Raw genomic sequence first — 12,673 nt, 5'->3', positions numbered from 1 at the left:
GGTGCCAATGCCGAATATGAAAGAGTGTGGAGATTTCCTGGCTTCATGTATGCACAGGAAAGCAAATAGAAAAGAGGGGCAACAGAGAAGAGATAGTACAACAATGTACCAGGCAGATTTGCTCATCTATACTTGCTACTATAGAGACAACAATGTTTTAAAGTTATTTTATGAAATTTAACAAAAGAATTTTAGGGTTGTAATCACCTGAATCCTAATGTGTAGATGCAGTAAGCAACAACATAATGGGGGTTATTTACGAAAGGCAAATCCACTTTGCACTGCAAGTGCACTTGAAAGTGCACTGAAAGTGCACTTGGAAGTGCAGTCACTCTAAATCTAAGCAGTAGATCTGAAATGAGTGGAAGCTCTGCTGATTTTATCATCCAATCATGTGCAAGCTAAAATGCTTTTTTTTTATTTTCCTTGCATGTCCCCCTCGGATCTACAGTGACTTAACTTCCAAGTGCACTCTCAGTGCACTGTCAAGTGCACTTGCAGTGCAAAGTGGATTTTCCTTTAGTAAATAACCCCCAATGTCTTAACTCAAATGAGATGTTGTGGCATGACCTGATGCAAGCTGTTTAAGCAAGGAATTTTAAAAATATTGATAAACTGGAAAAGTTTTGTGGGACAAATGGTATAAGGTATAAAAATTCTAACTTCTGTCTAATTACCAATTAAAAGGAGTATATGAAATAGAACGTACAATTAACAATGTATTGATTCATTGCAATTATCCAATGACAATTGCAGATTATCTGCAAGCATCATTTTACACAGGAGCTGTTGCATTTTGAGAACCATTCCTTCTGAAGTGATTAAATAGGACATACAAATCCTTTTCCACTTTGGACTACTGTTTTTTTTTTAAAGTGCACAACAGAGACATGAAGGTATACAAATTTAGTTTACAAAAGAATAATCCATGTGACCTCCCTAAACCCATCCATAAAACAGTTTCATTTACGGCACGTGCCAGAAATGTAACACTCCCAATTATTGTGCTCTCGTCAGGGCTGGCTGCTCAGCTGTCGATTTATTGCCAGCTCCTATCCCTCCACAGTGACTCACCTGTTGATATCCTGCTCGTCAGTCCTGCTTACTTAAGCCATCCAGCCCAGATCTTCTCTGCCTTCACCTGATCAACATCACAGAGACTGTCTCCAGCGTGCCTGTTAAAGACTTGTTTGGATGAAGTCCCTTCTGGTTCCAGATCCTGCTTACTGTTTGTAACGAGCCCCTTGCTCGCTCGGTTCCACTCTCCCGACACTCCTCTGCAGCTATAGAATCAGATTGCAGATTGCAACATCTGATTGTTCGGTCATCCAATGCTCCGGGATTAGAACTACAGCTCTGTGCCGTTCTAGTCGAGTTGTGATAGCTCAGAACAAACACCAGGCAGGCTGTATGTAAGTTCAACCAGGAATCTCTTTATTGACAGGATACAGGCTCTTTTATACACTAAAAGAGGAGGTGCAGACCTCCTGCTCAAATTACTCTAACAATACAGCTGTAACCTAATTAACCTAATTAACATGAGCTAATTAACTAATCCCTTTAGACAGCCTAGATGACTCAGACATGACCTTTAGGCCAGACTGGCCGTCTTGTAGTTCAGAAAACACAATCAACATAGACTCTTCTTCACACAATAGCAGAGTTAATTAAACACAAAAAACAACAATGGGGATCTAATGACTCTTAGATCCCATAATAGACTTATTTACAATACACATTCTAGCAGGCAACAGACAGACAGGTGCTGGAATTTACATCAGCATCTCCTAACAGTATCTGTCCCAACATTATGAATTAGCCACTATTTCTAATATGGCAAATCCAGGGTCCCCAGAGTCTGTGTGTCCTGGGGGACCAGGACCCGAATCCACAGTAATACCACCTCAAGGGTCCCCAGGCATACAGCTCACAAAGAGCACCGTTCCCCCAAATGCAAGGGCACACGATCGATCGGCAAGAGGCTAGCATACAGTCCCCTCCAAAGGTCTCTCTCCCGGCTAGGTCTGTCACACTGTTCCACTACACTGAATCTCTGGATTCCTGATATCCTGGACTGTTCTGAAGTACACTGATCCCTGGCTTCCTGATGTCCTGGCTTGTCTGACTATCCGTTCCGGTTACCGAACTTTGGCTATGTTCTATTTACCTTTATTATTATTAAACAAGTGTGATTTACCTGTACTTCTGTCTCAGTCTGATTCATGGTTTCTGACAGTAGGCAAAGGTCATGAATTCAGAAGATGCAGTTAATCCACTTGTTGATAATATTTTTTCCAGATTGAATGGCCAGGAGTAGTAAAAATAGAAAAGACTCCGCGCTGGATAAAAAGGTTTGCAGCCTCGCCTAATTACACCCCCAGGAAAGGGTGTGAAATGTGATTAAATGAAGGTGTGGGGCTCCCTGTACTAATGGGAATATGCTCCCTATATAGACACAGAAGTGTGTTCTCCACCTAGGTGTATATAATATGTGGGTGTGCTCTCAACCACCTGAAGTGTATAAAAAAATATATACATATAGTATAAAATATATATATATCTCAAAAAGTGGGTAAATGATATGTAGCACAGTGACCGTGTATCAGTTAATATTGTATAGACAATGTATAACCCCTTCCCGCCGAGCGTACGCCGATGTGCGTACTCGGCTTTCCGGGGTTATACCGGGATGATGCCCACAGCTGCAGGCATCATCCTGGTACCGTTGTTTACAGCGGGCGATTGGCTTTCCTGGTATAACAACCGATGCAGCTAAAAGCTGCTCGGCTGTTATACCGGAGCAGTGGGAGGGAACATGCCCCCCTCCCGCCGCCTCCCGTTCCATCGGGAGGCCCGATGACCAATCGGCTGCCTCCGGCGGCTGGGGGCGGGCTGGAACGAAGCTGTGGGTGGCTTAGTTCCAGCCTCCTAATTGTAAACGCGGAAGCGACGTCACTTCCCGTTTACTCAGCTTCCAATGGCGCCAGTTTTAAAAAGATACACAGTATTCAGAATCGCCGTTTTCGGCGATCTGGATACTTTGAAGTGCACTTTGAATACTTTGAAGTGCAAAGTCCATAAAGAGTACCTATCACCACCTAATGTTTACATTCCTTGGGACAGCAATATAAGTCATCAAATGTTTTTTTTTTTTTTTAACATAAAAAATAATAATAATATAAAAATAAATTTAAAAAAATGTTGAAAGTGCCCCTGTCTCCGCGAGCTCGCGCAGCAAAGAAAACGGAAGCATACGGAAGTCGCGCCTGCATATGTAAACGGTGTTCAAATCATACATGTGAGGTATCGCCGCAATCGACAGAGCGAAAGCAATAATTCTAGCACTAGACCTCCTCTGTAACTCTAACCTGGTAACCGTAAAAAAAATTTAAAGCGTCGCCTATGGAAATTCTTAGGTACCGTAGTTTGTCGCCATTCCACGAGTGCGTGCAATTATAAAGCGTGACATATTTGGTATCTTTTTACTCGGCATAACTTAATCTTTCACATTATACAAAATAATTGGGGTAACTTTACTGTTTGTTTTTTTTAAATTCATGAAAGTGTCCCTTTTCCCAAAAATTTGTGTTTAAAACACCGCTGCACAAATACCGTGTGATATAAAATATTGCAACAATCTCCATTTTATTCTCTAGATTCTCTGCTAAAAAATATATATCATGTTTGGGGGTTCTAAGTAATTTTCTAGCAAAAAATACAGATTTTAACTTGTAAACACCAAATTTCAAAAATAGGCTTAGTCATGAAAGGGATAATAAAACAGAACATCAAACTAAAACACTAATAGTGCAGTTATAATCAATATTTCCACTAACAGCAAAAAGGGGATACCACCCAAAATATTCCCCGCTGTCAGCAGAGATAATAACACCCAAAATGAGAACAGTGTGTAACAAAAAACAGTTCCAAGTGATAAGTGTCCAAATCAGCAATGTGGAAAAAATGTGTAAAAAATATAAAAACTGAAGGATAAAAAATAGGAGTGAAGCTCCAAAATGGCAAAGTGTTCATACAGAAAAGTGACTCTTGTGCTTCATCAACATCCAGTGACTTGTGTGCTCCCCCTCAAGGGTCCCCACTCACCAACTCCTGGTACCCCTACAGGGGTAATAGGCATGTGTAGATAAAAGTGGGTGGCCTCCTGTCTCGGGTCAGGACGTCCACATGGATCATCTGCTCAGCACAACCTCCAACACCATAGCCAGGAAATGGTTCACCGGCTTCTTATGGTCAAGTCTTGCAGGCTGCGGGTTCAAGTAAAAATCTTCCCTTCAAGCCACCGGATGCCGCCCAGAGCTAAAATCTTTATCCTTGAGGTTAATGCTTCTGAGACTGGAGTTGGTGCCATTCTTGGTCCTGTCTCAACGTCCTACTTCTGAGAGCGCTATTCATCCTTTTTCCAAGAAAGTGACACCTCTGGAATGCAATTACAAGATTGGGGACAGAGAGCTGTTAGTGACTATTTTAGCCCTGAAAGAATGGAGACGTCTCCTCGAAGGTACCACTGTGCCGGTTCTCATTCTTACTGACCATAAGAATCTCACATTCATGTCTGAGGCTAAATGCCTCTCTCCCAGAAGAGTGCGATGGGCTCTTTTCTTGTCAAGTTTCAATCACATTGTCTCAGTCTTACTCGTACTAAGAATGTAAGGGCTGACACTTTGTCACGACAATTTTCCTCCACTTCCAAGATGGAGTCGATTCTGGTTCCTGTGATTCTTCCTGTTTGCATTCTGGCTACAGTTCGCACCAGTCTCACTTCTCCTTTGGGTGACAAAATTCTTGCCGCTCAGGTCCATGCTCTTCCTGAGAAACCTTGTGACCGCTGCTTTGTCCCTGAGAGTCTCCGTACTGCCGTGCTCCAGACTTACTATTCTCCCAAGGTTGCTGGTCAACCTGGGAAGAATCAACTCTTTTGGGCCTTTTCTCAACAATTCTGATGGCCTAGTCTACGTGCTGATTCGTAGCTGCTTGTTCTGTGTGTGCTCAGAGTAATGTCCTGTACACACGGTCAGACATTGATCGGACATTCCGACAACAAAATCCATGGATTTTTTCAGGCGGATGTTGGCTCAAACTTGTCTTGCATACACACGGTCACACAAAGTTGTCGGAAAATCTGATCGTTCTGAACGCGGTGACGTAAAACACGTATGTCTGGACTATAAATGGGGCAGTAGCCAATAGCTTTAGTTTCTTGATTTATTCTGAGCATGCGTGGCACTTTGTGCATCGGATTTGTGTACACACGATCGGAATTTCCGACAACGGATTTTGATGTCGGAAAATTTTATAGCAAGCTCTCAAACTTTGTGTGTCGGAAATTCCTACAGAAAATGTGTGATGGAGCCTACACACGGTCGGAATTTCCGACAACAAGGTCCTATCACACATTTTCCATCAGAAAATCCTACCGCATGTACAGGGCATAAGACTCCACAACACCTTCCAGTGGGTCTCCTACAACCCATACCCAATGGAGAGAGGCCTTGGACCCACCTGTCTATGGATTTCATTGTGGAGTTACCCAAATCCCAGGGCAACACAGATATCATTATGGTGGTTGACCGTTTCTCGAAAATATCTCATTGTATTCCACTTAAGAAGTTGCCCACATCTAAGGAACTGGCTTCCATTTTTGCTCAGGAGATCTTTTGCTTACATGGGCTACCCAAGGTGATTGTCTCGAACAGGGGTAGTCCGTTTGTATCACGGTTCTGGTGAGCCTTGTGGGAATTCAGCTCCTCTGTGTATCATCAGTCTAATGGGGCCACAGAATGAGCCAACCAATCCTTGGAACAGTTCCTACGGTTGCTATATTTCTGACCATCATAACAACTGGTCAGACCTCTTACCTTGGGCAGAGTTTGCTCACAATAGTGCCTGGAATTCTGCTTCCCCATTGTCCCCGTTTATGGCAAACTATGGTTTCCAACCTTCCATGTTGCCTGACTCATTTGTTCTGCAGAGCATTCCTGTGTTAGAGGAGCATCTCCGTGGTCTTCGTTCCACTTGAGCATAAGTCCAGGAGGCTTTGCAACATGCCAATGATAGGTACATACTCCATGCTGACTGCAGACGCCTGCCTGCTCCTTTCTACCAGGTTAGGTACAGGGTCTGACTTTCATCTCGCAACCTCCAACTCTGTGTTCCCTCTCTGAAGTTGGCACCTCGTTTTATTGGGCCTTTCCATATTCTCTGCAGGATTAACCCAGTGGCTTACGCTTTAGACCTTCCTTCTAATATGCGTATCTCAAATGTACACAATTAAATAAAGTTTAAATACCGCGCTCACACGAACTAAATCAGCAAAAAAGCAGCAACAATAAACTATCTAATACATAATGGTGCTAATAAATACAAATTTGAAAAAGTTGCGCTGCATTAAACATTTCCCTATAAAAGAAATGTTGTAAACCAGTGACATACAAACGTCAAGGACACACCCGGATCAAGAGTGCACCCCAAACACCCTAAGCTCCTTCTGGTGATGGGTACATAAATGAATAGTGAAAGTGACCAAATGACAACAGTTAAAATAAATCATATGCAAGGTGTGGACTCTTGATCCGGGTGTGTCCTTGACGTTTGTATGTCACTGGTTTACAGAATTTCTTATATAGGGAAATGTTTAATGTAGCACAACTTTTTCACATTTATATCTGAAATGTGTTCCATGTCTCCTTATTAAAACCTTTGTTCTGCAACTGCTTTACCACCTCGGTGCCACGTCCTCACCCTGTACTGTTTGAGAACCATGAGGAGTATGAAGTACAGTCCATTGTTGACTCCCGTAGGTTCCGTGGGCGCATACAGTACCTGGTGCATTGGAAAGGGTACGGTCCCGAGGAACGCTCTTGGGTCTCATCCTCTGATGTACATGCCCCTGTCCTCCTCTGTGATTTCCATAGACGTTTTCCCCTCAAGCCTGGTGGTCCACCGAAGGGGGGGTGCATTGTGGAGGGGGTTCTGTCAGGCCTGGGCTCAGCCCTTCCTTCTCTGAGCTGGCCGCTCAGCTGTGGGTAATTGCCAGCTCCTATCTCTCCACAGTGACTCACTTGTTGTTGATATCCTGCTCGTCAGTCCTGCTTCCTTAAGCTGTCCAGCCTAGATCTTCTCTGCATTCGCCTGGTCAACATCACAGAGACTCTCTCCTGCGTGCCTGTTAAAGACTTGCTTGGCTGACGTCCCTTCTGGTTCCAGATCCTGCTTGCTGTTCCACTATGCTGAATCTGTGGTTTCCTGATATCCTGGCATGTTCGGAAGTACACTGATCCCTGGCTTCCTGATGTCCTGGCTTGTCTGACTATCAGTGTTGCCAACCTACCAGATTGAAATTTACTGACACAACACCCAAAATTTACTGGCACCGTCAAGTATTTACTGGTGTATTTAAAAGTTACAAAATGACAGTTTTAAGTGCAGATTTCAGTATTTAGGCTACAAACAAGGACAATATGCAAATAGCAAAGTGATTTAAGGTAGATATTAAGGCAAAAACATATTACTTTTATTTTCGATATAGTAAATAAGTAGCTCAGGGACAGGAATCGAGAGGGCAAGAAATTAGAATGGGCGGCACACACACACATGCAATTGACTCTCACAGTGACACTGACAGCAGTGTGCAACAGCACAGATGATGATGGCACCTCACCAACATGACACCTCCACTCCTGAGTCACAGTGACCCTCTCTCTCCGTGCCAGGTGGTCCCTTCAGTCCACTCCCGGCTTACCTTCCTCCCATTCAACAGACCTGCACATGAGACTCTGGCTGCTCTGTTCCCTTGCACCATGACTTCACGTGACACACTGCTGGCACAGTCCAAACACATTGTAGCAGGCACGCGGATAGTCTCGGCCAAGTGTCACGCCATATTTATTACTGGCATCCTTTTTCTTTCACTGGCATTTACTGGCAGGAGAAAAGTGCCCATTTTTTACTGGCTGCCAGTAAAAATACTGGCAGTTGGCAGCACTGCTGACTATCCATTCTGGTTACCGAACTTTGGTTATGTATTGACTACGTTTGTTCTATTTACTTTTATTATTATTAAACAAGTGTGATTTAACTGTACTCTGATTCATGGTTTCTGACTGCTCTCAACCAAACTATCAAACCATCCAGTGGCTGGTGTCATAACTGATCACATGTGCAGCATCATGGCAGTTGTAGATTTGAACAGAGGCAAATATGGCAGCTTCCTTGGCTGAAAATTATGGGGGGGTTACATAAACTTTAAGTCAGGAAGAAAAGTAGTAGGAGATCACATGATAGCACACATAGGCATGTGCACAGGGTGTGCCAGGTGTGCCAGGACACACCCTAATCACCCCGTGTGGTGCGGATTCCCAATGTTTGGACTCCTGATTTTTGTAGCAAAGCCCCCTAATGGGGCTCCTAAAAAATAAAATAAAATTGTAAAAAAATATATATATATATATATATATATATATATATATATATATATATATATATATATATATTATATATATATATATATATTTTTTTTTTTTTAATTTTATTTTACTTTTATTATTAAAGATAAAAACTACTGACACTGGTCACTCCCCCACTGACACCAATCTCTGCCCTACTGACACTGTCTAGTATATATATACACATGCAAACAAACGCATATGTGTTTCAGTTTTGGGGTGCACACCCTAATGCAATAGGCTGTGCACACCTATGACAGCACAGCAGGGCTTTGCAAAGAAGGTATTTAGCATTATAAATTTAGGAAAACACACACTCTGTACTGAACAGGGACCTAAAACAGAGAGAATCAAAGTAAATAATACATGTGATTTTACAACCACTTTAAGCAAAAATAAATACATAAATAAAATAACAATAAAATATAAAATTAATCCCTTTTTTATGATTGTATTTTTGCTATCCGAAGATAATTGATGTTGCTTTTTACACAAATAATGATCTTACAAAGGCATATTCAAAACAGAATATTTTTGTTGAGAAAGCCATACCTTTTTGTCACTAAGTCCAGTAACCTGATCTACAAATTCTTCTTGGATCATAAATGCAGCTAGGTTGGCAGTGTAACTTGCCAAAAAAATCACAGCAAAGAAAGCCCAAATTGACACAATAATTTTGCTGGTTGTGCCTTTTGGATTCTGAACAGGTACAGAATTATTGAAGACCAAACCCCAAAGTAGCCAGACAGCTTTTCCAATTGTAAATGAAGGTCCGTGTGGTGCTGAAAAAAGAAAGAAAATTGTCATTTCACAATATGCTTTTGATGACAAATGTAATAGAGCCAGCAATGCCACAAACATACAGTATATTTCTTCTATTTAAAGGATAAGTTCACCTTTGAGGACATGTTACACCCATTTTAATGGTGGAACTCGTAACATGTCCCCACTCCTGCAGTTTCTCCCCGGTCCGATGAATCTAGTGACAGCAATCTTTGCCCCCTGCTCGCTGTAACTATTTTAACAAAAATGTGTCATTCATTCAGAGTTCTGTGAATGGGAAATTGCAAGTACTCACAGCCTTTGTGTTAAGCGCTCTGGTAGTCTATTGATTCTTCCTGTCAGTGTGTATCTGCTTGCCTGTACAAGGTAAAAGCAGACAGATACACTGACAAGTCTGCAGGAGTCCTGCATCACAATGGAAAATGTGTGATGCTCAGGCTATGAGAAAAAGCAATCCGATGTTCACCACTGTGAGTGCAAGCCAGGAAAGAAGCTCATCTCAGCTCCAAACAACTGTTGAGCAAAGAATGGATCCCATGAAGCTGCACATCAATGCAGATGGGCTGGAATTGGAATGAATGGCAGTCTCAGCCTGGGCTCCCACCTGGCCATGCCCCCAACGCATTTCACTTCACTTATTAGAGCTTAATTATGGGAATAAGGACTCCAAGCAGGGGGGCAGTTAAATATGTTATCAGCTGCCAATCAATGGAAAATAAATGTTAGGTGTGCATGGGGCTGGCTGCAGGAATCCAAGTGTGTGAAAAACCACACACATGGATCACAAAAAAGACCATTATAGCCAGTTCCCTGAAAAAAAAACATCCACAAATATAAAAAAAGTGCTCAAAGAATAGCCAAAAATGCAAAAGATGCAAAAATGCAAATATGCACAAATCCCTCTATATTAAAAAAAAAAAAAAATATATATATATATATATATATATATATATATATATATATATATATATATATATATATATATATATATATATATATATATATATATTATAATCCTGATTAAAAACAAATAAAGTGAAAAAGTCTAAATGATTTACACATGAATAATTGAGTACTGTTTGTGATACTTTTAGTTGCACTAACATACAATTTTTTAGGACAAGCTTTTGAGATATGTTCCCTTCTTCAAGGTCCTAGCAGCAACCCATACAGGGATTCCATTGACCTTGAAGAAGGGGACATACCCCAAAAGCTTGTCCTGAAAAATGGTATGTTAGTGCAAATAAAAAAAGTATCATGGGAATAGGGTGTATATTTTAATATCCAGCACACCTCTCTTACAAAGGAGTAACAACCAATTGCCACCACTGGCAGGACAGTCTACACTCTCTACAATCTGTACCCTAAAGGATTGTACATTTTTGTAATGGAATGGATTAAAATGTTTAGCCAGGTTAGTATTTCCATTTCTTCTTATGTCAGAGAAGTGATCACTCATTCTCATCCCTCAGTCCTGAATGTTGCACTCAGTACATGTGGCCACATACAGTATATGACATATTTAGTGTGGCAGTTAACAAGCTGTGTGATGGTTGAGTAATAGCCATTAGAACATGAAGTGACAGTATGGGGATCTCCCAAGTGACTGCAACATGAACACCTGGCAGCTCCACACCTATACATGCCGGTGGTATTTAGCCACATACGTGTTAGTGGGTTAGAGACATAAAGGCTAGGGGACACCATGTTGCCTATGGTACATGCCTTCCAGACTACATACCTGACACCCTGACCTAGTATCACCCTATAACTGTCATTGCTATAGAGAATAGAAAGTTGTCTAGATATAATGTTTTTATTTCTTGAAATTGTGAGCTGTATCGTATGAAATAGACAGGTAGGTCAATGGTTCTATCTCGCTTATGGGATCGATTTGTCAGTAGAGTATTTCTGCTAAGATTCCTGGCATCTAAACAAGCTTGTTTAATACTAGATTTTTTTGTAACCCTGTTCACAAATTTCTGTTCCAGTGAGGCAGCTTCCTTATCAAAGTCGATCAAACAATTATGTCTGACTCAGATGAATTGGCCTCTAGGAATTGCCTTAATAGTATGAGGGGAGTGGCAACCAAATGCATGCAACAGTGTATTTTTTGAGGTGGGCTTTCTATATGCACATACTGTCACAGTCTTGTCCCTAACCAAACCAGACAAAGTGAAATCCAAGTAATAGATTTTAACATAATGTTTCTCTTATATAAACCATATATCAAAAGTGATGATGGAATCCCTTTATGGGTTACATGCGTTGTAAACATGAGCAATGAGGGGGAAAAGAGAGGTTGGGACTTTATGAGGCAATAGGTTAGTATGCCTCCATCCCTTTATGCAATACAAATGAGGGGGGGAACAAATATGGGACTTTATATGAGGCGTGTATCCACTAATAAATAAGGTACATATATATCTTTTGTGTAAACCATAAATATATCCATTGGTAAGTATAGTACATATGTATGATTTGTATAACCATAAATAACAAAAAGTATATAGGAACAGATGTTTATTGTAATTATTCCAGCCAAAAAATTGTACAGAATTAAAAACATAGGTTAGATAATTGCACACAGCAGCATCACATGGAAATCATAGCATTCATAAAATGTGCTAGTAAAACTTATACAGACATACCAAAATAGGGGTAACTGTTAAAAATATTAGAATTAATGACCAATAATGGTTGATAGTTGGATAATTCCATAATAAAAATGGTCAGGATTGCATCCTAATGCTCTACACGTTCTGAGGAAGTGAATTTTTTCATGTGAGTGGGTGGAAGCCGTATATCTATAAGAGATGTATATATACAGTATAAGCAACATATAAGCAACATTGTACTATTACAGTGTGTTGTAACAGTACATTTCAGACAAAAAAATGGTACAGAAATAAAAACATAGGTCAGATAATTTCACACAGCAGCATCAAATGGAAAGCATAGCATTCATAAAAACCGTGCACTGACGTCCCAAGATGGTGCTGACACGTGAAATACCATCTGTGTCCTAACTGGGGAGGGAGCTTGCTTGGAACCATACACCTGATTGGCTGCGCCAATCAGGTGTTGACGCACCCCCTATGGGGAAGAGCTACGTGACGTTGGGGGTCATTTATTGGTCAGGCTGATGAGGTAGGTATTCATACAGTCCTCCCCTCATCAGCATGGGAATATGCGAGTCTTCTGTTTATATTACAGGCTATGATTACTGCAAAGATAAACCTATCAGTAATTTGATCTTTGCACCTTATTTTCACCATAATTCACGCACTGGTTCACCTTTATAATTGATATGTTATATTTTAAATTCATTCCATATTCCCAATTGTGGTTTAGCTTTCTTTGATTTTTCTCTTTTCTCTACACCTTTCTTTTTACCCAGCTATGAGGAATTCATATTCCCACTTTAT

The 12,673-nt window shown here is 41.0% G+C and overlaps 1 protein-coding gene across 1 annotated transcript in view; it reads right to left on the bottom strand.

Annotated features, from left to right (window-relative positions):
• Positions 1 to 12,673, bottom strand: part of GRIN2A (glutamate ionotropic receptor NMDA type subunit 2A) — a 1,538,644-nt gene that overhangs the window by 828,373 nt on the left and 697,598 nt on the right. The window contains exon 7 of the mRNA XM_073591222.1: positions 9,015 to 9,244. Within this exon, the coding sequence (XP_073447323.1) occupies positions 9,015 to 9,244 (230 nt within the window). The remainder of the gene's footprint in view (positions 1 to 9,014; positions 9,245 to 12,673) is intronic.

This window comes from Aquarana catesbeiana, linkage group LG06, assembly GCF_042186555.1.
Source record: "Aquarana catesbeiana isolate 2022-GZ linkage group LG06, ASM4218655v1, whole genome shotgun sequence".
Classification (NCBI taxonomy): domain Eukaryota; kingdom Metazoa; phylum Chordata; class Amphibia; order Anura; family Ranidae; genus Aquarana; species Aquarana catesbeiana.
The sequence above is the reverse complement of the archived record's forward strand: the minus strand, read 5'-3'. Positions and strand labels throughout refer to the sequence as shown.